The 24,968-nt window shown below is 33.2% G+C and overlaps 7 protein-coding genes across 7 annotated transcripts; 3 read left to right on the top strand and 4 right to left on the bottom strand.

The window, feature by feature from the left end:
* Window positions 1-2,093: 2,093 nt before the first annotated feature.
* Window positions 2,094-4,982, top strand: Tsp_07538 (ectonucleotide pyrophosphatase/phosphodiesterase family member 5 precursor). The gene is made up of 7 exons (XM_003381805.1): window positions 2,094-2,844; window positions 2,924-3,106; window positions 3,210-3,359; window positions 3,425-3,706; window positions 3,763-3,896; window positions 4,340-4,666; window positions 4,746-4,982. Exons 1-7 carry the CDS (start codon window positions 2,094-2,096, stop codon window positions 4,980-4,982), a joined length of 2,064 nt encoding a protein of 687 aa, XP_003381853.1.
* Window positions 4,983-5,286: 304 nt separating this feature from the next.
* On the bottom strand, window positions 5,287-7,901 carry Tsp_07539 (conserved hypothetical protein). Its single transcript, XM_003381804.1, has 9 exons — window positions 7,701-7,901; window positions 7,488-7,647; window positions 7,158-7,436; window positions 6,942-7,090; window positions 6,741-6,846; window positions 6,394-6,695; window positions 6,121-6,177; window positions 5,995-6,091; window positions 5,287-5,933 (listed from the first exon to the last, which is right to left on the bottom strand). The coding sequence occupies exons 1-9, from the start codon at window positions 7,899-7,901 to the stop codon at window positions 5,287-5,289; spliced, it is 1,998 nt and encodes a 665-aa protein (XP_003381852.1).
* A 290-nt stretch (window positions 7,902-8,191) lies between these two features.
* Window positions 8,192-10,422, bottom strand: Tsp_07540 (dolichyl pyrophosphate Man9GlcNAc2 alpha-1,3-glucosyltransferase). The gene is given in 7 exon segments (XM_003381803.1): window positions 8,192-8,235; window positions 8,253-8,303; window positions 9,306-9,371; window positions 9,433-9,530; window positions 9,580-9,648; window positions 9,662-9,856; window positions 10,349-10,422. The coding sequence occupies 7 exon segments, from the start codon at window positions 10,420-10,422 to the stop codon at window positions 8,192-8,194; spliced, it is 597 nt and encodes a 198-aa protein (XP_003381851.1).
* A 46-nt stretch (window positions 10,423-10,468) lies between these two features.
* On the bottom strand, window positions 10,469-12,386 carry Tsp_07541 (dolichyl pyrophosphate Man9GlcNAc2 alpha-1,3-glucosyltransferase). Its single transcript, XM_003381802.1, has 8 exons — window positions 12,347-12,386; window positions 11,799-11,850; window positions 11,490-11,502; window positions 11,245-11,419; window positions 11,059-11,143; window positions 10,911-11,000; window positions 10,698-10,857; window positions 10,469-10,531 (listed from the first exon to the last, which is right to left on the bottom strand). The coding sequence occupies exons 1-8, from the start codon at window positions 12,384-12,386 to the stop codon at window positions 10,469-10,471; spliced, it is 678 nt and encodes a 225-aa protein (XP_003381850.1).
* Window positions 12,387-13,392: 1,006 nt separating this feature from the next.
* Tsp_07542 (dual specificity tyrosine-phosphorylation-regulated kinase 1A) lies at window positions 13,393-16,922 on the top strand. Its single transcript, XM_003381801.1, has 10 exons — window positions 13,393-13,422; window positions 14,271-14,453; window positions 14,513-14,849; window positions 14,920-15,059; window positions 15,136-15,282; window positions 15,357-15,503; window positions 15,602-15,859; window positions 15,925-16,171; window positions 16,235-16,355; window positions 16,466-16,922. Exons 1-10 carry the CDS (start codon window positions 13,393-13,395, stop codon window positions 16,920-16,922), a joined length of 2,067 nt encoding a protein of 688 aa, XP_003381849.1.
* Window positions 16,923-18,185: 1,263 nt separating this feature from the next.
* On the bottom strand, window positions 18,186-21,722 carry Tsp_07543 (ATP-dependent RNA helicase Dbp2). Its single transcript, XM_003381800.1, has 11 exons — window positions 21,404-21,722; window positions 21,168-21,298; window positions 21,036-21,101; window positions 20,825-20,966; window positions 20,598-20,758; window positions 20,368-20,540; window positions 20,040-20,212; window positions 19,915-19,974; window positions 18,569-18,774; window positions 18,286-18,439; window positions 18,186-18,223 (listed from the first exon to the last, which is right to left on the bottom strand). Exons 1-11 carry the CDS (start codon window positions 21,720-21,722, stop codon window positions 18,186-18,188), a joined length of 1,623 nt encoding a protein of 540 aa, XP_003381848.1.
* A 1,645-nt stretch (window positions 21,723-23,367) lies between these two features.
* On the top strand, window positions 23,368-24,550 carry Tsp_07544 (hypothetical protein). The gene is made up of 5 exons (XM_003381799.1): window positions 23,368-23,407; window positions 23,561-23,622; window positions 24,015-24,195; window positions 24,258-24,475; window positions 24,545-24,550. Exons 1-5 carry the CDS (start codon window positions 23,368-23,370, stop codon window positions 24,548-24,550), a joined length of 507 nt encoding a protein of 168 aa, XP_003381847.1.
* The last annotated feature ends 418 nt before the right edge of the window (window positions 24,551-24,968 follow it).

The raw sequence follows: 24,968 nt of genomic DNA, 5'->3' as shown, positions 1-24,968 counted from the left end.
TTTTAGCATTATCATCATGAATTGAATATTTGATAAATAAAGTACAATTTGCACGAATTAAAATTGCAATGTTGAAAAGCTTTGGATATTTTGCAAATTTCTTGATGATATTATTCAAATTATGCAAAATCCATAAATAAAACTATTTATATGTTATGTAAAAATAAAAACCCCATAACGAGATATGAATTTATTGTCGTATTGATGAAAAATTTCATAAATTTTATAAAATATAGGTTGATGGACATGAAAATACTTTTGCTCTTGTTTTTCAAAAATGATCTCTTAATTACACTATTCGATACTATTCAAAATTAGGTCCTGCAGTTGTTTAGTCGAAATGTTCAGCATTTGCCAGCATTGTTTGGTAGTGTCATTTTTGAGAAACTGACTAAACGGCTATTTTTGAAAGCTTGTCGAAGAAAATCTGGAACGGCTTTCAACCCACTTTGCTGCAACTTCACGAAGTTAGCCAGCCAGCCAGCCAGCCGTATATTTTCCAAGCATTGTCGTCCACAACAAAGGCATTTTGCAAATATGTTTTCCCCCCAAATAAACCTCGTTTTGCAAAAAAATCCCATTCTATGTACTTTTCAAGTTTGGGCATCATTTTACCATTTTTTTTCTCCACTTCTCAACAATAAAATGTAGACCGCTGCAGTGCGACAGCGCCGTTATCTTTCTTTTTTTCTAAATTCAATTTCCCATCTGATTCAGGCATAATTAAAATATTTCCTACTGTTGACAATGTTTAAAATTCACGTCTGAATAATCAAATTTGTTGTTGTTATAATTTTAACTTTATTTTATTCACATTCTACGAGGAAATTATTTCTAAAAAATTGGTCACATTAGTCATCATATGAAATACTTTATTCAAAAGTGAGCAATCATTCCAAAAAAAAATATTCAAACCAACAGTTGGTCATTTTTAGAAAATCCCTACAAATTATCGTGTATAGATTAAACTTGGTTTGTTTTCTATTTCAAAAATGAATTATCAATTAAAAAGAAATTTAAAGTTGAAATAATTGTACCATCATTTCAAAATATTTTAAATATTAATACCTTTGTGATAAATGTGAAATTATTTTTATCAAGAATAAATTTTCCTTTTATAGGACATTACTGTAGTGAGCATTACTTGCAAATGAATTCTTTTTTCTTCAATTTCTACTTTATAAATAATTAAATCATCTAAACTGAACATGAACGTATAAATGCAACTATATACTGTACTACCGTATGATATGATTTAATAATATCACTGAAATTTATCATCGATGGACAATTTTAATTTTTGAACATTCATAATTATTGCCAGTGAGTAAGTAAGTTATAAAAAATGATACAATTTCAACATTTCAAACTTTGCCTTTTTTAGTTCATCATTATTTTTAATGTTGCAACATGTTGTAATTGTATTACTGCTATCTCATGTTAATGTTCTATTTATCGCACAGAATCAACATTAACATTTAGCTATCTTAAATGGTAACTGTTTACCTGATGATATTTGCGTTTGTAGTGCATTGTTTACGTTTGTGGTGACTGTGACTGGTAAATGATATGTAAATCAAAGTCACTTGTAGTTTTTAATTCTTTTCTAACATGAATAATGGAAAAATAACAATTGGAAATTCTGCTTCTATAATTTAGATAATTTTGAAGAAATTCAATAACATGAAGCCATTCGAGCAGTGTAATAAAAGAAAACCGTTTTTGAAATAGAATACCATTTAGAAGCTTTTAGCAAAATTTGACTTTTTAATTTTTAAATAATTTGAATTTGTTAGTTTGTCGCAAATTTAAGACAAAGACAACTGTTCAATTTATCTCTTGAAAGACCCTTAGGCATGGGTTAAAATTGATTCTTCATATTTAGCAGTTTATTAACTTTTGAATTTTGTCGTGCGTTATGATGATACACTGAGTTTAAGCATTCAACATTGCACGTCGGGAAAGTGAAATTTGATATGTCGAAAAAGAATCCGTGTGAAATGATGAATAAATTTAATTGAAATCCAGAAATAATCAGCGTAATAAATTTTTTATTTCAGTAAAGCAATTTCATAATTTTCATACAATTGAATATGGATATTTCAAAATCGAAATCAGCTTATGGGTTTTCTGGTTGGCGCAAATCGTCACTGTTCTTTCTGGTCGGTTGTACCTTCTTGACCGGTGTTCTGATCAGTGTAATGTTCAACAGAGGGATATTCTCCTCTTGGCGTCGCCTGTTTAGCAAAGATCCCGACGCGCCCCTGGTGCTGCTGGTATCGTACGACGGATTTCGTTGGGACTATTTGGAAAGGTCGAAAAATTTGGTCTCCTTCCAATGGCTGCTGGAGCACGGCGTCCACGCGACCAACGGTCTAGTCAATTCGTACATTACGGTCACGGCGCCGAATCACTATGGCATTGTGACCGGCCTGTACGAAGAATCTCATGGAATTGTGGCGAACAAATTTTTCGATCCAATAATGAACAAATCGTTCAACTATTTCGTCGACACTTCCTCCACAGATGCGGCATTTTTCTCTGGAATACCTTTGTGGCAGTTGAACGATGATGCGGCCGGGTCGAATCGTCGTAGCGGTTGCATGATGTGGGTTGGCTGTGATGTTCCAATCAACGGCAAACATCCCACCCATTATATGACTTACAATGGAAGTGCGGATTGGGTTGCTCGTGTGCAGAAGTTGATCTCTTGGTTCACGGACGAAAAAGATCCGATCAATTTCGGCCTCCTCTACATCGAAGAGCCGGACAAAATTGGCCACCAGGTTGGTCCGGATTCGCCGAAAATTTCTCAAATGGTCGAAAGATTGGATGTATTGACGGGTAGATTTTCTGTTTTGTGACTAATCATAAAGTATATCTTCAATTTGAATATATTATTCATTAATTTTCTTCCTCGCAGGCTATTTGTTGATGCGTTTGAATGAAGAGCATCTGTTGGATCGGATGAATTTCATTTTCACCTCCGACCATGGCATGGCTTCTGTACCAAAGATGAATGCAATTCGTCTCGACTCTTTTCTGGACAATTCTTCGTACAAAATTTTTGGCAATTCACCAAATTTAAATATGTTGCCTAATCCAGGTGAAAAAGTGTTTTCTATTTATTTTGGTTTTTTTTGGAACTCTTCCATTCTTATTTTTATCAGATAAAGAAGATGAAATTTATAATTTGTTGAAAAATAAAGTATCCCATTTGACGGTATATAAAAAGAACGAAATTCCCGAATTTTATCATTACAACAATAGCGATCGAGTGATGCCGTTGGTCATTGAATCCGATCTCCACTGGCGACTGATCACAACGGATGAAGAAGAAAGTACTGACAATTCAACAAGTAAGTAATAACGATGACAAAAAGGGCAACAACAATTTTTACTTATTTATTCATAATGTTTCAAGTTGGGCAACATGGTTACAGTAATTTAATATCCGACATGCACCCCTACTTTATTGCTTATGGACCAGCTTTTAAGAAGAACTTTCAAGTTGATACATTTCAAAGTATCGACATTTATGAATTAATCTGTTACATATTGAATATGGAGCCGGCCCCGAACAATGGTTCATTCGATCGTGTCAAGCAGCTTCTGATTGATGAAGGCAAACGACGCCAATTGGACACTGAAACTCGGCTTATATTCAAATCGCCTGCCAATTGTTTCGTTCATCTCTTCTCTTGTGGTATTTTTAATATTAATTTTTCCATCAAATTATTCACTGATTAATTTTATTTTTAGATTTTTTCAATGGCATTTTCATTTTGGGTATCTTTTTGACTCTTTGTTTGATATTGATTTGTTTCGGTTTTCTGGACGGTTATTGTAAAAGAGTCGGCGGGTTGTGCTATGTGGATAAAAATTCTTATGCAGAAGTTTGATACTTCCAATTTGTCCGGTCAGCTTCATCTTGAAATATTCACGTGTGTAAAAATGTTCACATTCGAAAAAGTGCTTGTAGAATTTTTATGCAATTGCTTTTGATGATGAACTTGTAGTGAAAAGTGAAATAAAAATGTAAAATTTTTGATAACAATTGCTGTCTCATGTTGACAAATTATTCAAAATCAATCAATAATAAATAGCGGTGAAGTTTAAAATGTTTGAAAACAACAAATTTGAAAGTGCTAATTGTTTAAATTTTGCTCAAATTAAGTTTAAATTCACTTTTTAAAGCATTTTTAAACTGTCAAAGCATTTTTGTTAACCATTCATTACACCAGCACAATTCTTGCACCAAGTAAGTCAATTAATTATTTTTTTATTAATTTTCATCAATCAGTCAGTCATGTTTATTGATTAAAATTTTAATTTTAAGAAAATTTTTTCTTTCGATATTCTGAAGAAAATGTTTTTCGATGAATATGAGAAAGTTATCTTTAATTTGGACATGAAAAACATCGACCGCAATGTCAAATTTGGCTTGAAAGTGAAAGTAGAATACAAGAACGAAGTGATTGTCAGTTCAGTTTTGCCAGATTCTATATCTTACAATTATTTCAAAGTTGGAGACAGAATTTTATGCATCAATAACACGCTCATCAAAAATGAACATGATATTCGAAAATTTCTTCTTCAACGCAACGACACACTTCAAGTGCTTTTATGTCGAGAACCGAAATTCTTGGGATGTGAGAACTATGAAGTGAGTTGAAAAGAAAAAAAAATTTATCACAATGAATAATAATTAACAATTTTATGCTAATTTTTTCTTTTCTACTTAGGACAAATCGAAAGAGGAGGAAGAGGAGAAGTTGAAAAATTTGAAAAGTCTTCCAGTCGATGTGCAGGACATTTTGAGAAAACAATGGCGCATTCTTGTCAACGATGCACCTCTACAGACCATGGAACCTTCGACAGTCACGGGAAAATTACAACTCCAGCCCAACCAAGTGCAAACATACTTAATTGTAAGTGACGTTCCACCGAAGAAGCGACTGCCTTCATCTCCCAAATCATAAAAAGAAAAACATCAATCTATTCAACTTACCTGCATTCTTATATACTGTACATTAATTATTTCAACTTTTAACATTTTTTGCAATGTACTGTTTCAATTTCAAACTGGTCTATTTTATATGTTTCATGTTTAATAATATTAATAAATTTAATAATAATAATAATTTTAAAGTTTTAATTATAGAATCTCTTTTACTGAAAATTTCCACAATTTGTTGTCCGAATCACAAAATCAAACAATTTCACGTTCGAAACACTCGTAAAACGTAAAAATAAGAGTATCATAAAAGAGAAAACAAAAAGCATTTAAAGCAAACTTTTTGAAGTCAACAACGATTGTAATGTTCCTTCTCGATTGTCGATACCTATTCGTCGCAGGTAGGGTAACGTTTTTCGCCTCCTTCTCGAGCTCGAATCAAACTGACCACTGACGTCAACGCAGGACATCGCCATTCGCCTCATGAAAGTCAAATAATCTACAGTAATATCTGTCATCGTTGCGCAGTACAGAATCGATGGACACTGCTTCAAAACGGCTTGCAATTGTTTGCAATTTTTCCAAACCACATCGACCGTATCGTTGAATAAGAGCAAATCGAAATTTTCCTCATTTTCATAATTTTCTGAAAAAATCATCAACTGCTCAATCTTCTCCAAACGTTCTTCAATGCTGATCGGCTTTGTGAAACGGTTTTCTCGAACTTTTTTCGAATTGACTGTGTGCACATTATCAACAGGCACATGATGCTCATACAAAAAATGCAAATTCATCAAACATCTGCGCCAGTCATTCTGGTGATATTCTGCAAATTTTAGCAATTCATCATCGTCTATGTGAAAATTATTGGTCAACATAATCAACTTCAAGTGGAAGACAAGCTTCTCAAGGCAAGGCCGGCGTAATGAAAATTCTTTCACATTAACTGAAGGAAAAGATGACAAAATTTCTTCACCTAACAATTTATAATAAATAAATTTAAAAAATATTTTTTTTTCACTTTTTTATTCTATTACTTTCTGCTGTCATTATAATCGGTATGTTTGATTCGAGAATAAATTTCTGAACAGATGGTAGGAAATTTCTCTCCCGATTGTCCGGCAAAACGTCGACCTAAATTAAAATTTGTCACTTGCTTCAACGAGCAATTTTCGCACACTCTGCCTACTTTTTCCTGGTTTCAATTTATCAATAATACTCTTGAATGTATTTATTAAATTTAAATAACTAAAAAAAGTATCGAAGAAAAAGCTGAACAACAAACAAATTACAATCACATTAAAGCAGGCATACTTATCCAAACAAAGAAATTCCCTCCCAGATCAAGATTGAATAAGTCAAATTCGTAAATGATAAAAGTATTTAAAATCGAACTGCGCTATATTCCAATGAATAATAAAGAAAAATGCACTTACATCATCAATAAGTATAACTGTGCATAAATTGCAATGCGATTCAGTATTGCTTTGACAAAACTTGGTGTTCTCTTCATTATTTCCTTTAAATTGTACCTTTTCTGTAACAGCTTGATTAGTGCTTTTATATTTTGAACAACTTTGAATGTTTGAAGATTTTTTTTCATTTGACAAAGGAGAATATTGAAAAAAATGTCGAATGTCATCTGATTTGCGCTTTCTTGACTGATTTGATGCTTTTCCTTTTCTCCACCATGCACGCATTGCAGGCATGTTTTCAGTAATTGCCGGGTTGTGAAATTCTGAAATGTTCCAATGAAAAATATAGTGAATTATGCTTTACTAACTTTCTGACTGAAAATTCAGTTGCACACGATGGCTCAATGTTGCTTCAAGTAATACATCTTCAAGAAGGCGTTGAGTACGAAGTGAGTTCGTATTAATTTCAATAACCTGAACATGTAAAATTTCATACACCAGCAGTAAACCTTTTGACAGAAATTAAATTTCATTTTCTCAACAATTTTACAATTAATCCATTTAAATACCTGAAATCCACACAACGTTGCCATTGCGTGCACAATGCTGGTCTTGCCACTTCCGCATGGTCCATGCAGCAACACTGCATTGAACATTGCTGCATCAGATGATATTTCCTCATCTATCCACTCTTCGTCGAAACAATCAAATGCACTCTCTTGAAATGACTTGAAATTATGCTTTTTTTTTAATTTACATTTTTATATAAAAATGTGCCAATTTACTTTTCCTCTTTTTCTGTTTATTACCAGTACAGTATTGAATGCACGGTTGCTGTTTTAAACGTTGCTTCCATTTATCCAGCCAAATTCGTAACGCTTCTGCAGTCTGCTCATTTTCAATAAATTCTTTCGGCAATTTTGGAGCGTATATTTCAGACCAAATTTGAAAATTCGACTTTTTCCCATCTTCGCACTGCTCATTCAAAATCAACCGTTCTGCATTGTTCCGTGGACGGCTTTTCCGACATTCTCCACAATCTGAGCAACCACCACATAACAGTGCTCCCCATCAATCAAGTCAATAATATTATAATATTAACAACAACTGTTTACCATTTTTCACGTCTGAACCGTTTCTAGCAATGCAATACAGTTTGAAAAACTGCTTTGCGATATTACGCTCATATGGAGAAAATTCGCTTTCTATAATCTTATTTTCGCTCATATTTTTGAAAATTCCCTTGACAATGTTAAATCGTCTGTGCTGTGGAACCTATTTTTTGAAAAAATAAATAAAACAAATGTAAATTTACCCCGCATACTTACGTAAATTTTGGGATAAGAATGATTGTAATTTATGGCTAAATCATCGGTGCCTTGTAAATTCGACACTGATGGGATAATTTTAGATTCTTCAATTTCAGGAAAGTCCGCATGCACCGAAGAACATTCCAGTTGTGTAACGCTGACACAGTTGAAAAACGGCGCATAATCGAAATGTAAATTCTTACACCTTTTGTAGTCCATTCAGTTTAAACTATACTGTTTATTTAGTTAAATATTACCAAGTAGTTAAACATGAGGAAATATTTAGCGTCACAATATACACAGTACGTACCGCTAATATTTTAACAGATAATCAAGTGTTTTACTTACTGTACTTCTGTAAGCCAAATTTGTAATATCAAATTAGCATAAAAGCGATAAATGAAAAAATAGAATAATAATAACATTGCTATTGATAATCCAAATCAACTTGATTTTAATAATGCTATTAGAAAAAAGCTAAGTGCTTAAAGAATTCACGCTTCCAATGCTCAACTTGATTGGTCAATTGTGATTTCTGCTTCCGCCCTGTAATCTGCAATGTTTTTTTACTTTCATCATCGCAGCATTGAGCTATTTTCTCCGCTGAACTGCCGGCGCTTGCTATTATTTTTTAAACATGATATTATTTAATAATTATAATTATTATATGGCGTTAACAACAACAGTTTTAACAGTAATATTTTTTCATTAATTTTTTAAAGTTTTTGATTTTGATTGGTTTGATATTCTTCAATCTGTAAACAAATATAATGCTTTTTTCATTACTTTTAGAAGTTGCAAAGCATTATGTACATCGATTCATAAACAGCGAACAGATTTGTAATCTAGCAAAGTGTTGTGTTCTCATCATCATTCTATGAATGAAGAAATAATTCACAAAGTTCACTAAGTGTAAACTTATCAATGCTGTTCTCTGCAAGGATACAAATAAATAACAGAACAGTTGTACAAGCAGTAAATGAACAAAATCAGTAATTCAAACAAAATTCTAATCAGCTGTAAAAATTGAATAATTTCCTGCTTTTTTTACACTTTGTAGCAGACTTGTGTTATAAGTAAATTATACTTTATTTTGTGGAAATTGTCCGATAAAAAAGAAAACTGATTACTGTTGATTCACTTAACAAAGAAAAATTAACCACTGTATTGTTAAATTAATAGAATAAAATTAACTTTATTCAATAAATTTTTAATTAGTTTTTGTTTTTAATCGTGTACATTTTTAAAATATTAAAACACATGTTTTCATGACGATTTAAGCCTTTAAGCTTAAATAACTTTGTTACGTTTGGAATAAATATATATACATACGACGCAATTCGTTTTTCTCACACACCACAAATAGAGATCAATTAACAATCTTTATTTTCAACCGTATTAACAACAATATTTCTGATAACAATAAAATATCAGCACCAGTCGACCTGCTTCAATTTGTCTTGACTTTAAACATTTGTAAATTTGAAAATACAAAAGCTACGTTCAAATAAAACCATATAAATGTGAAAAACATGCAACAATAAACAGATATTAACAACGAAAACAGATGCGGATATTTATCAGGAGGTTCGAAACATAACGAAGCGAAACACAAAATCATACCTCCCCAAAAAGAAGCATGAAATAGTATTTTCCACAAAAATTCAAAAATTGACTCATTCTTACGCACTAAAATAACAAATTACAAAATAATAAATAAAATGCATTATTAAACTAAATTAAAACTTACATGATGTCTCAAAAGTGTTCACAATTAAGCAATAAAACATAAATGTCAATGAAAAAAATGCCACCGTCAATCCATCCTTAACGCAAAGCGGAAATAAACTAAAAAAACGAATAATACAATAATCATCGGTTAATTTGAATATTATACCTAATAGCAGAGGTAAGCAAAAATGTAAAGACTGTCAGTGTTGGAGATTTTAAACTTAACAGAGCCGAACTATAAAAAAAACTGCTGTAAAATGGTCACAGGCAAAACATGCAATTCATACACTGCAGGAATTAATATCGATTTTTCATGAACGTGATAGGAGAAAAGGAAAAATGACAATGACGATATGAAGGAACATCGATTGAAATTCTCTGTAGTAGGATTCGTCAGCAATGTTATACAGCCAGGTAATATAGAAATCAGCGTACTGGCAGCACTGGAAATGTAATCAAACAACGAATATAAAATTATGCATGCATATAAATATATAATGTTGTTTATTGCTATATGCACCAGATGCAAACCATATTTTGAATGGACACGATTTCTTTCCATTTAAAAAACACTGATAAACTGCACCAAATGTTCGCTACTTTATCCTAAAAATAATTTCCTGTACTATAGTATGAACGTGATTCAACAGAATAAACAAACTTCATAAAGACCACGGTTGAAAGGAAAAATTCTGCTTATCACTGCTCGAAATTGTTCAATATCAGTAATAAAAGGATACCATATAAGCCCAAATGTAAAACATACGACAAATGCAAGAGAGAAAAATTTAATCAATCTGAAATCACATATTGCAAATATCAATATATTAATCAAATTAGACAAATTCAACAAGTTTTTTTTAATCAACTTTATTAATATTGATTAACAAATGTTAATGTACCTTTTAAATATAATAATACCTATTTTCACCTACCCTTTTTTACGTGGAGAATATAAACATTTTCCAAGCAAATAGCAAAATATGGCTGGTGCATGATAGAGTTCCATCTGTTTAAAACTCAATGAAAAGACAAAAAACACTGCTGCGGCGATGTCATAATTCCAGTGAAGTAATGTACAGGTCCAAATGTACAGACCAAGACTTACACAATTGAATCTTGAACAAAAATTAAAAATAATAAAATGCATCTCATCAAAAAATGTCTTACTGGAAATGTCCATGATCGATCAAAATGTTACCAGGATAGATTAGCATGAATAGAAAAAGCAGATGCTATGAACATCAGTATTACAAAAAAAAACTTTTACATCAGCATACTTACCACATGCAATGGCAAGCTTTTAGAATAAGCGTAACAACTGGTGAAGAAAACTAACACATCCGAAATCAAAACAGTATAACGCATAAACAACTTCAGATCCGTTCCTTCAGAACCTCGTGATTTATATAATTCTACCCAAGAGGCATTAAAATATTGAGCTCTGAAAAAATATTTCATTAAATAATTTAAAAAGTAAAAAGAATAAGAAATTACAATTTTCCAAATAAAAAACTATGATATGCCGTTAAAGGTGGATAATCAAGTCCCCAGTACATGAGATCATTCGAATTGGTATGTATGTACCTTGTTAATGAAAATATGTTAATGCAAGAAAAGAAATTTCCAATACAACAGAAAATACCATTCCTTCAATGGTAAATTAACAGTAATTTCCATCCAATGTCTTTGAGCTTCAAAATCACCGTACATAGGAGGATTGTTAAAACCTAAATAAAAATATTAATAACAGTAAAAGACATTTTAAGTTGAAACATTCAAATATATTTGAATGAATTTCATTCGTACAGTATCACTGCATTGAATTTACCTGAATATGTACCAAATCCAGTGGACCAACGAAAACATATTGCAGTGAGAGCCGTCAAGAAAAACTTCAAATTTGTACTAACTTTTCCAGTCTCATTCGCTTTACGCATTTTAACTTGCGCATGAGGTCGAGTAATTTTGAACTTCTTGGACATTTCAATCCTGCTATCACAACACTACTATTAATTAAAATTACCATAAAATTAATGTGGAAATTTCACAATTGGAAAGATTCTGCGTTAAAACGCAACGTTGCGTGCTACAAATAATAAAAATAAAATAAATTAAATAGTAAAAGTGAAACTATTTATGAAAAATATGAAATTCATTCAAATTTAAATTTTAACAAAAGAAATGATAATATGAACATATGAAAAACAAAGTAAAATGCAACATTATTCCGATTGAAACAAAAAATGGCTTTATATTGATAAGTTACAGGTCAAAAAATATTAGAACAAAATTTTTGAATAAAATTAAAAATAATTATAGTTTGCTTAAAATGAACTCAATTAAAGTCGCAAAGTAACCATTTACCGTCAAAATGACAAGAACGTTTTAATATGACATGCTATACGTACCGCATTATAGTTGACTTGTACTGTTACTTAAATTGAAATTAGCAAATTTATTTTGATGTGATTGCTGCTAATTTGCAAAGTTTAGATGATAATATGCAAAATAAGAATTTTCATAAAATAATTATTTTAGACATTTTTATAAAGTTATTTATTTATGAAAAATGTTTTCCCATGTGTAAAAGTATTCAAAAAGGCATATTAATATTTTATTCTAACAAGAGAATAAATTTTTAATTATAAAAACCTGAAAATCAAATAACTTGTAAAAGGAAAGTTTCGTTGAAATGATGCACTAAACTTGATAAAAAGACGAAGTTATTTATATTTTTTAATGTTTAAAATATTTAATTTTCTAAATATTAAATAAACATTTACTCATTTTTGATGAAACTCCATTTTGAAAAACACATGGGTATGAATACAAAAAACTTTACAGCATAACTATTTAATCAATTATCTAGTTCTACTGCATTTTAAAACATTTTGTTTGTTATATGCGTTGTTTTTCCAATTCATTTTCACCGTTTACTGTAGTAACAGCCTGTGATGCATGGAATGGCATGATTCTTACTGTAGTTTCGATTTGGTTCGAATTATTGTTATTGTATAAAGTATTTTGTTTTTCGAGGTTGAAATTATTTCAGAATTGTTGAATGGAATTTTTTTGGCGTGTAGTTTATAAACTCCCGCCGTCATTATGATGTTGAATCATTGATGAGTTAGTATCGTTTGACGTGTTTTATGAATCGCGCGTCGATTTTTTTCATCTCTGGTTTTTGATTCAATCAGCTGGATTATTTGTTTGTTGTTGCGTGGGCGCGTTTGGTCGATGAGTCATCCTCAGGGTCGTTTCGGATGTAGACGTTGAAATGTGGGCGCACTAGCACTAAAGCGTCTACTGTTCTTTAATTACTATGGCAACTTTTGCGCCGACTATACACAAGTTGCTTTTCAGTTGTTATTATGATTTATTATTGTTCTCATTCACTTTATTTATTGCATGTAACCGTCATTATTGCTATGTAATTACAGTTAAAACTCCAATATTTAAGTTTTTTTAAAAATATTTTCATGTTAACTTTTTTTCCAGCTGAGCATGCAGTTGATTGCTATTTTATACTTTAGATCAGCCGTTACAGAGGTAAAGCATTTTTGTGCATACCGCCGGTATTTGACAACGCGCTGAGGCGGCTGAGCGTTGAAGTGTAAATATAAATTTGCAATAAGCTGCTCGTTAAAGGTTCGCATTGGTAAGTGGTGCTTTCATTGATTAAACATCTCCAGTTGGTTGTATTCATTGTTGATGAATGCTAATTTTGTTGTTGTTTATCGTATTTGACCACAACAGCGGGTGGTTCGGCGGCTTTATGGAATAATTCTCTCTTCTCTATGTTGTGTTAATTTGGTTCAAAGCGCTTTGCATGCGGATGTTGCATCGAACGTATGACGCACGTAGTGTGCTTAGGTTTAGGCTTAGATGTTTGCGTCTTGACAACAGTGAGATTCTGGTGAACCCAGCACCGGTGGCATTTTGTTTTGTTGATTTCCTCTTTTGAATGGAAAAATAAATGCGACTTGTCATGCGTATGACATGCCTGGTAAACTTTTCAACACGAAACTGCCATTTGTAAACAAATCTGCTCGCACGTTTTTCATGTTGTACACAGTTTGCACGACCGAGATGTCAAATTTACCACTAATTTATTTAGACATTTAAAAGAATATGTATTTTTTAAAATAAGTTTTCAATTCATTTCCTACAAGAGAATCTGTTTGAATAATTAAAAATATTAAAAATTAAAATTTTTTGCGATAAAAAATATTAATTATACTTTTCTAATATAAATATGTTGACAGTTGTAAAGAGTGATTTTTTCAGCTTTTTCACCTTTTCATAATAACATTTTAAGCTTGATTTGAAAAGTTTTTTTGCTTGTTTGTAAACTGAGGAATTTTTTTTTATTTTGTTTACTGAACGTAGGCTTTGTGCTGATGAACTTTGTCATGCGCAGAGAGCACTGTAAACTAAAGTGACCATTGCTTGATTGCATGTACACTTTCACATACGAACTGAACAGCTGTTGAAAACAGCTATTGTTGTTGTTTCAAGGTTGTGATACTGTATATATGTATAAAATGATATTCAGGTATAAATTTAAATTTTGTTAATTTTTGGCGGACATTTTAATATGTAGGGATTTTGAAGGTTTCATAAGGAATATAGCAGCAAGAGATGTGTAAAGCAAAAAAAAACAATGATTATGAAAATTTAAAATTATATATATATGAAGCATAGTAAGAATATCATGCGTGCAATCATTAGGTAGAACAGAAATGATTTTGTTCATTGTTTGACTGTATGATGGCAAAATTTTTTTGAAAAGATGTTGTTGATGATGCATTGCATTTTTATGTATGATTTTAATTGAGTTCAGTTAATTTGTAGAAACGTTGTTGTAAAATGGTGATGACGCAAGAATTGGTGATCGCTTCGACTGCTCCGGCAGTGAGCAACTCCCCCGGCATGTTGCATTATAATAATTCAGAGTTGGTGTTTCGCGATCGATCGTTGGCACCGTTGAAAAAATTGTCAATTGACTTGATCAAAACTTACCAACGAATAAATGAGGTATTATTTAAATTATAATTTTACAAGTATGATTATCATTTTGTATTCCACGTTTGCAGATGTATTATGCGAAAAAAAAGCGACGTGTTGCACAGCGGAAAGCTGAAGACGAGCTGGCAAAACGTGGACGCGATTTGAACAACGATGGTTATGATGATGAAAATCATGATTACATTATAAGACGAGGCGATCGTTTGCTGGGCCGTTATGTGATCGAAAATCTCATTGGAAAAGGATCTTTCGGTCAAGTGGTGAAAGCGATGGACACTGTTGAAAACTGCCACGTAGCTATAAAAGTGATCAAAAACAAACGGCCATTTTTGAACCAAGCTCAAATCGAAGTCCAGTTGCTGAGGATGATGAATAAACTGGACGAAAATTCGAAGTATTACATCGGTTTGTATTATTTTCTGTTATTATTTTCCTATACATATATAGGTATTTATATTTATTTTTACTTTTTCAGTGAAGCTGAAGACAGATTTTATGTGGAAAAGTCACTTGTGTCTTGTTTTTGAATTGCTCTCTTACAATTTATATGATTTATTGCGGAACACCAATTTTCGGGGTGTGTCGTTGAATTTGACTCGAAAATTCGCTCAACAAGTAAAAAATTATTTCTTATTTGATAATGATAATTTGAAAGTTTGTTTGTTTTTATTGTTTATTTAATTTTTTTCAGTTATGTACTGCACTTTTGTTTCTCTCCACTCCAGAGCTGAGTATCATCCACTGCGATTTGAAGCCAGAAAACATACTGCTGTGTAATCCGAAACGTTCGGCAATCAAAATCATTGACTTTGGTTCATCTTGCCAAATGGGACAAAGGGTTAGTAGAGGATGGGAAAGAAACGTTATCATATTATATTATTATTGTTTAATTTTATTTTTTTTTATTTTTAGATTTACCAGTACATACAGAGTCGGTTTTATCGTTCGCCGGAAGTTTTGCTCGGTATTGCTTACGACATGGCCATTGACATGTGGTCGTTGGGATGCATACTTGTTGAAATGCATACCGGTGAACCGCTTTTTTCAGGCACAAATGAAGTAATTGTTTTATTGAAGAAGATATATTTAAAAATTGCATGCACGCTGGAGCTGGCAACAACAACAACGAGAGAGAGATATTGTATTTTGTGTTTCAGTTTGACCAGGTGATGAAAATTGTCGAAGTTCTTGGTTTGCCACCGAAGGAGATACTGGATGCGGCTCCTCGAACGGCGAAATATTTTGAAAAGAACCCTGACGGCTCGTATCGGTGCAAAACTGCACGCGACGGTCGTCGTTACGAGGCTCCAGGAGAGAGGAAGCTGTCGGCAATTTTGGGCGTTTACCAGAACGGACCCGGTGGCAGGCGTGTTGGTGAGCCAGGTCACAACGAGGTGGACTATTTAAAATTCCAAGTAATTACAAGCCCTAATGAAATGATACAGCAACGATGTTGAACAAATGAACTGTTTTGATTTAGGATCTTGTGTTGCGCATGTTGGATTATGACTCGAAAACTCGAGTAACACCTTATTACGCGTTGCAGCATGCTTTTTTCAAAAAAACCGTCGACGAAGGGACAAATACTGCAATAGATCGACCGGATACTGCTTCTGCGTCGACGTCGGACGAAGCACTGAGCAGCAACAGAGCTGGTCAACAACAAGAGTCGGCGATCGATTTGGTGATTCGTCGACAACACGGTACATCGTCGACAAAACGAGATGGTATGCTAATTTTATTGATAGCATTTGTTTGCATCACCTAATTAAGCATTTTTTCCAATCTAGAACCACATCGACAGTCTAATGTCGATTATTTATTACGCAGTGACGTGGCAACCACATCTGCTGGTGCTTCTTCGGCGTCTGTTGTTGGTCACGAACGTTGGTCCAGTGGCGTCAGTCACGGGTAGGTAGTGGTGGTGGTGGTGGATTGAGTTTTTGTAAGAAAAAAATGGATAGAATTTCTTATCCCCTTCTTTCTCTCCCTCTCTTATATGTTATTTGTTTAAAATGCAGAAATTCTGATGGCATGTGGCCCAGCAGTTCATCTTTGCGATGGCCAGCATCAGCAGCAGATGATCACTGCCAGTTGGCACCAGCACACAGTGCGACAGTTTCGTCGGCTGCAGCTATGTCGTCGTCGTCGTCGTCAAGCAGTGGGAAAGTGCGAAGAAATTTACAACAGCAACAACCACATCTATCACCGGATAATGGTCACCACGTACAGCAACAACACGAGCAGCACAGTTATCACCATCCAAATGCACCATCTGCTTCGACGTCGTCGTCATTTCTCAATGGTCGAGGTGCAACAGCAACAACTAGTCGTCACGGTGGTGGTGCTCGTGTAGTCGAAAATCTAGCCCCTGCTCGTGGTGTTGTGCGCGCCAGCAACCCCAGCAATTTGAGCAGTTATGGTTCATTGTCATCCGGTTGTCCGAATTTCTACCCTTTTGCGCCGGGTAACGATTAGAATGGTTCGGCGCCATTCGGAAGACAGACAATTCTTCTTCCCCCCCCCCCTTCTTTATCTCTCAGAAGTCAGTCATACATTTTAAAATATTATCCCTTTTCCAGGTGCTGCCATCCCGTTTTTCTATTTTGTTTTTTTCGTTTTCTATCTTTTTTCTCTCTAAGTCAGCTAGCTTAGCTAGCTAACAGCTAGCTGTTTGCGTAAATGTGTTCAGTGCAGCTGATCAAAAATCACTACAGTCAGTCAGCCAGCCAGCCAGCTTACATCGAGCGATCTGTGTGTTAGCTGAACAAACACATCACGCCAATGCACGTCAACAACACACGTGCTTGAGAATGTTCCCACCGTCGTCAGTCAGTTTTCACTCAGTTGCTACTGACAGTGAATAAATAAGTAAATGTTTTTTTAATCTCGACATACATGACTTTCTTTTTATTTTTTAAAAATATATGTTCTTCTTATTTATCCTGTTGCATGTTTTGTACAAACAGCTCGTTCGTTGTTTGCTTTCCGAGTTGTGCGCTGTTTAAGCCGAGGGGCAAACTGCTTTTCTTCTTCATTTGAATATTATTCAATAATCCATTGTTGCTCAGAGAACTTTCTCACTATCTCTCTCTCTCCCTCTCTCTTTACAAAAACAACAACCGCAGGAATATTTTGCTCGAAAGACATTAATCATATATGAAGCAATTAAAGAAATAAAGCAAACAAAAATTTCTCATCCATCATTCAATTCAGTTTTTCTTTGTTTTGTTCATTGTTCTTTGACAAGCGATAATTAATATACATATTTATTTATTTATTCCAGTTTAATTCATTTCTCTACTCCTGTTCGACAACACGAAATGACTTTGATAGACAAGAGAAAAAATGAACACAATGAAAACACACATTTAACAACAAAAAAATATTAACGGAAAACAAAAAATTTAAATTAAACCGTAAAAAATAACTAATTAACTGTTGATGTGAAAGTTTTCAAAAAAGAGTGTGGCTGTCTGCCGCTGCTGTTCATTTCACATTAAAAAAGAAACAATTGATTCACCGCTTGCTTCAATACAACATAATGACCATAAACAAAAAGAAAAAATGCAATGAAAAATATATATATATGAAAAATAAAGTATTAGTCATTGTGCAACAGTGCGGATGTGCTTTTGAAACCCTGGAAAAAGAACTGCCGATGAACGTGCATCCGAACAGAAGAGATACTGCTACGTATATCATCATATATATATATATAGATTATATATAGATGTATTATTATCTACACCAACAGCGTTGATCAGTTCCAAAGGTGGCTGTAAAATGCAAAAAAAAATTAAACTAAATTCTGAATAAAAAATAAAAATTGAACAATCACCTCGGACGATTAGAGCCACGAGAGTTGCTGCTACCGTTGGTACAGTGATTGTCGAAGCGAGAGCGTTTACCGAAACCACCGTCACGATTATTATCCTGTGAACGCTTACGATTGTCGTCGTTACTGCTTCTCCAACGATTATTTCCATAACGCCCTGTAAAGAAAATACAAAAAAATTAAATCAAATTAAATAATAAACAATTGTTTGAAAATCAGAATATCAATTACTACTGCTATTACTACTACTACTACCTTTTGGTTTAGCTCCGCGAGCTAGTTGAACCAATTCGTACAATTTTGGATTGACATGCTGTTTAGCTTCGATCAGAACATCAATCAGATCTTTCGCATATCGGGCGTTGTTGGCATTGAAGAAAGTGTAAGCCGTACCGGTACGATTACAACGCCCAGTACGACCTATACGATGCACATAATCCTCAGAGCACTGAGGATAATCATAGTTGACAACAAACTTTATATCATCAACGTCTGAAAAAAAATATCAAAATTCAACACAATCGCATTATCATCCAGATGAAATACAAATATAATCAACATGATTTAAAGTAGATGAAAAAAATAATAAAATACTAATAATAAAAACGCGCTAATAAAAGAATAGAAATTTTATAATTTTTTGTTAAACTTCGTTATGGTTATTAGATTTTATGAATAATAAAGAAAGATGAAAATTATTGTTATTAATGAATCAGAGATTAAATAAACGCACCGACTGCATACCTGAACAGAGAATGTATGTACTTTATTAGACGTGCAATAGTTTTGTCTTACGCGAACATAAAGGGCGGGACAAATTGCTGGGCCTCGGCACAGTGTGGCACTGCAACCGCCATCACAAAACAAAAAAATCCTTGTTATAGCAACAGCGGTCGACCAAGCGTCTGTCCTTCGCCAGTGGAAAAACATGCAGCAGCAATGCTTACACAAATATCAGTAATACGTTCTCAGTAGTTTTGGAGCCAAAAAAGCGCCGTAAAAAAGAACATCTACATGTGCACGCACGCATCATACGTACGTACGTGTGTGCAGCAGCTGCACATGCATGTACAGAAGAGATGTGAATGCTTTTGCACATTCTCCCACGCCAAAATAAATAAATAAATGGCCTAATCGAGAGGAAGACGCGTGCCAAATTTTTGAGCCAATGCGTTTTTTTTCAACAACACAAAACACACAAGCCATCAAATATATATATTTTTTTTTCCTTACACATATGAAATCGATGTGTTGTTGTTGTTCCACAGGAGTATGTGCAGCCGTATTCTACGCGTCGTCAACCAAGTGACTATCTTGACTGCAGATATAGACTGAGAGACAGAACTAGGCGTAGCGTCGCAACACCCAGCTTTGTTATTTATAAATATGTAAATAAATATACAAAGTCACTTGGCAACTGTCGCAGCAGAAATCATCCGGCACACCTGAGAACAGCAAAGAGACCATTACAGCGCAATGTAACAAAACAAATTTAATACTGTAATGGTCATCATCAACAACAACAACAACAACAAAAGGAATAATAATAATAATAATAATAAATACAAATAATATATAATTGTATTGTTGTTGTTTTTTAAAATTTCAAACATTCAATGATGATCAACTTACCAAGACCCCGAGCAGCGACATCAGTTGCAATGACTATTGGAGATTTTCCTGTTCGAAATTCTGAAAATGCACCCAAACTGTATGAATATTTTTGAACAATGCAAAAATTAAAAAAAACAAAATACCATTCAAAACCCAATCTCTTTCTCCTTGTGCTTTGTCACCATGAATGGACAACACTGGCCAACCTTTCTGACGAAGCCAACGAGTCAATTCATCAGCTTTTCGTTTCGTTTCAACGAAAATCAACACTTTCGGATCGCTGTCTTTTGTAACTTCTTGCAGTAATTTCAATAATCTAAAATGAAAAAGAATTATTCCAATTTTCATTACTATAACTTCAATTTTATAATTAAAAAAAACGTATAATTTAAATTTCATGGAAACATACATATATATATATATATATATATATATATATAACAGAAAACAAAGACAACAATCACCGCTCACCGTTCGTGTTTCTCAAATTCGGAAACAATTTCAACCACTTGTTCAATATTATGATTTGCTGCCAATTGCAAAGAACCGATGTTCACAAAAACATAATCACGCAGAAAACTCTCTGCCAGAGCACGCACTTCGGTTGGCCACGTGGCGCTGAACATAATTGTCTGACGATCCGGCTATAAAGTAAAATTAATTTTAAAAATAAACAACAGATCATTTTTTAATCAACAAACCCTGGTCTGATCAACAATCTGACGTATCTGAGGTTCAAATCCCATATCCAGCATACGATCAGCCTCATCCAACACCAAAAATGTACATCTTCTCAGATTTGTTACACCCATGCGTAAAAAGTCGAGCAAACGTCCGGGTGTTGCAATACACACTTCTACCCCTGAGAGAGAAAACATACAACATTAAATTACAAATACTTCATTAAACAAACACGACGCCGAATCACCTCTTTCCAGCTCTCTCTGTTGTGGTCCTTTCGAAGCACCGCCGTATACACAAACACTGCGGACACCGTTACGACTGCCGTATTCGATTGCAACTTCTTGCACCTGCTGAGCTAATTCTCTGGTTGGAGCCAAAACCAATACCTACAGCATAAAAACAAACAAATAAATCAATATATATATATATATTAAAAAAACAATCACATAACATACAATCGGACCTTCACCACGTTCAACACGTGGCTGATGTTTAATATGCACAATGCTTGGAAGAAGAAACTGCAATTAAAAAAAACCAACATACATATATTCAACTTTGTTGTCAATAATCGTGAAGAAACATACTGAAAGAGTTTTTCCCGAGCCGGTCTGAGCAATACCAACCATATCTCTACCGGAAAGTGCAATCGGCCAACTAGTTGCTTGAATTACGCTTGGCTTAGCAAAGTTACTGTTCAACTGCTTTGTCAAAGAATCTGAGAAAAATACATACTAACATTAAAATTTCAATTACATGCAACGTGGAAAACAAAATTTGTAACATATCAATTCGGACATTTAAAAGTAACGGTAAATTTTACCTGTGAAACCAACTTCTTCAAACGTTAGCACAGGACGCGGAGTTCTGTTGCCACGAACATTCACGTCGTGAGTTTGGAAAAAATTCTCATCTTCAGAAACTGGTCTCGCCATCAAAATAGACGACTCCTTGTAAAAATTCTTTTCAAAAACAGGAAGCTTAATCTGATCCCATCGAGGCTTGCGAAGCGTTTCGCCGGCACTACTGTTATAATTACTGTTGCGCTGACCTCTAAAGCTAGGACCAGAGCGACCGTGATCTCTTGAATAACCACCAGATCGATAATTTGACATTCTCTTCAATTTATAACTGAAATGCATCTTTTCAACAAAATTCACAACATAAAAATACCTTCAACGGCATTACTCAGTACAAATATTCAAAAAATACATCAACGCGAATGATATACAGTAGGAGGATAAAAATAAGATGAAAGTATAAAATAACTGAACAAAACATTTAAACGAATAAAACACTCGATGGACGACAAAATGTTAAACATTTTTAAAAACTGAACAAACTACAATGCAAAAGAATCAAAATAACAAATTTCTCACAAAAACCATCGTCATGCAACATGTCATCATCATCAACAATTATCTGCGTGAAACTAACAAAATAAATGAAAATGATGAGTAGTCTGATAAAATTCGCGATAATTTCAGTGACAGTGAACAAATTATGAAACTGTTAACAGAACTCAAAATAAAACACTTAAAATTGCATATCATTGAAAAATGAAATCAGTCATCAACTAAATCTGAGATAGAACAGCAACTTTGAATAAAAAAATAAGAAAAATACATTGAAATTAATCAAAATAAACGTTACTAACAGAAAAACGATTCCTATTCACCGATTTACTTCAGAATTCGACTTTTACGTAGTTAAATAACACTTGAAAATCACTCAAAACGTCCTACATTGTAAAGTAACAATATTAACTCTCAAATATTGTTTGTTTGTGTTAAATTTAAAAAAAATACAAATTAAAAATAACTATTGCAAATTTTCAAGCATAACATACAAACAAACATTGTAAAAAATGTTTCTTATAGTCTTACTGTAATTCAATACATTGTCATTTACTGTGAAAAATAATTTCGCAGAAATAAATACAGAAGTAAAAATAAACAATAATTCGTTAAAAATGTTTCATTAAAAATAATATTCTCAATACTCTTTAAAAAATAAACTAAGTAGAGACCAAAATCGTTTACTTATCATTAATTAAAGCTTTAAAAATACGATAAAATAAACTTTTTAAAAATGAAAAACAAATAATTAAATCAACTAAAATAAAAACAATTAAAATAAAGCACATCTTATGAAAATTCTAAACATTTCAAAGTCTTTACAGTAATCAAACAGCACAAAAATACAAAAATATTTGAAAATTCGGTCAAAAGAAATGTAACTTATTATTATTTACTTTCTATTTTTTAAATAAAAACAAGTAACAGTATTTCAAAATGATATCAAAAGCACATGTCCGGTGCTTATTTAAAATTCAATCTTGATTTTCAAATAATATACAAAATCTTCCAAATGCTTTATGCACTAATGATCATTAATTTCAAATCAAAAGTACAGGCTTTTATATGGCACTGAGTAATCATATTTAAATACTTTTTTGATTTATTTGAATCACATACATCGTTGTTTACACAACCACATTCTTCATAATTTTTAACCGTTTCAAAATATCAAATATAAGCACAAATTTTAAAGCTTTTCATGATGCTTATATTTCCAACTTTGACACACTATTCTTCGTCATCTTTTATTTCCATAACATTAACGCGTACAAATTTTCTGTGCATTAATAAGAGTTACACATAATTGTCTTCGCTATAATGCAGTTGCTATGCTACACTATCTACTGCTGTATATGATGCATTTTATGAAATTCAATCATTAACGAGTATATTCAGTTCAATTTTTGATCAACGTAAACAGTATTTTATGAAACAAGGTACAGTATTTCAAAATCGTAATAAATATGGTTTGACCATGTTCGGGTCGATCACAAAAGTACACGCTAATTGTAATAAATGAAGGCATGTATTTCCTGGATGTAACGCTGACGCTGACAAAACAGAATATGTTAAGAATGAAATGTTTGCACTAAATTGATATGCAAGAACAAAATTGTAAGAAAAAGGAAATTCGCCTCAAAATGTAAAGCCTGTTACTTCCCTTTTCCATTGTGCAGATCCGGTAAATATAATTATGATTTGTACGTTTGAGCACATTTTAAGCTGCATTTGAATTGAGGGTTTTAAAGTGCTTCAAATAAAATTTAATTACATATTTCATTCATTGTACTTCATTCAAAATAAAACACTAATCTGCAATTTAATTCACTATTATTTAACTGCATAAAAGTAAAATTTTTTGATTAAAAGCAAATAAATAGGTTTCTTTATACGCAAGAAAATATTGTCAACTTTTGATATTGGTCACCTCCAGTTTTAGTTGAAGAACGGTAGCTTGCTACCCAGTGGCTACTGTTCATATTTGTTTGCTTTAAAATCGCATTCAACTTAACAGTTTTGCAGCATAAATTAATTAAACCATTAGCCTATCACTTTTTGATTATTCAAAGACAGAAAATTTGCACATTTCAAATCGAAAGCAACAGTTGTGATATAGCCGCTTTGTTGCTTCCGTGCAGAGCAACCACGAATGTCGGATTTCCGCGTATATTTGCCACTTCTATTCATACACCTCGCCGATGCCTTATAATCCTACGCAATTGTCTGAAAGCTGCAAGGAATAATATTACGGATCGTCTACTAATTTGAATGTTAAATATTTATCCCATATTTATTTTTTTTATTCATTTGATTGAGGGTATAACAGTCAAAACCATCGGCGAGTTCTTGCATGCAAGCTTGCCAGATGTGGAAAACATTGTGACTATAGTAGCTTCATGCACTACGTATTTACTAAAATTTTGCGTCATTCTTACGCAGTGTTGAACTGTGCTAGCATGAAAGCGAATATTCTGCACGTTCAGAAATGTCCGGACCGGTTACCAAGCTTATCGATTAGCGGGGCCAGTGCTGACGTAAGCAAAACTTCCGCTAGCAGCGCCTCCTTTCCGTTCAACCTAATATTTTTATCTTTTACATTTTAGAATTAGTAGCGGTTATTTAGCTTCCCAGTCGTTATTACTACTGTTGCAGCGTGGAATCTCATAAGCATCCTTGCCCACTCTTCATGAAAGCTTAACATTGAAAATTTGTCTGAAGAATCAACGTAAACAGATTTAATTTATTCACAAATAACGTCATTGTCTGCGTTAACGCAGGCGCTGGAAAACTAACATTGAAGATAGCAAGAGATCATACTAGTCATTCCAACATTGAAAATTTCCGGAATAGAAAATTTTCGTTTTAAGCTCGTTGCTTCCGCGATGGCGTTATTAGCGATAGATGAAGTGACCGTGTGCGGCCAGCTTACGAAGGCAGATCTGATAAACAGAATTACACTACTAAAAGCAGGAAACGATGCAAAGGCACAGTAGTAAGTATAAAATGTAGCGCATATGTTTACTGTTA

The sequence above is a fragment of the Trichinella spiralis genome (assembly GCF_000181795.1).
Source record: "Trichinella spiralis strain ISS 195 chromosome Unknown Scfld1, whole genome shotgun sequence".
NCBI classification, from domain to species: Eukaryota; Metazoa; Nematoda; class Enoplea; order Trichinellida; family Trichinellidae; genus Trichinella; species Trichinella spiralis.
Note: the sequence above shows the minus strand (reverse complement) of the source record. Positions and strands in the feature narration are given on the sequence as shown.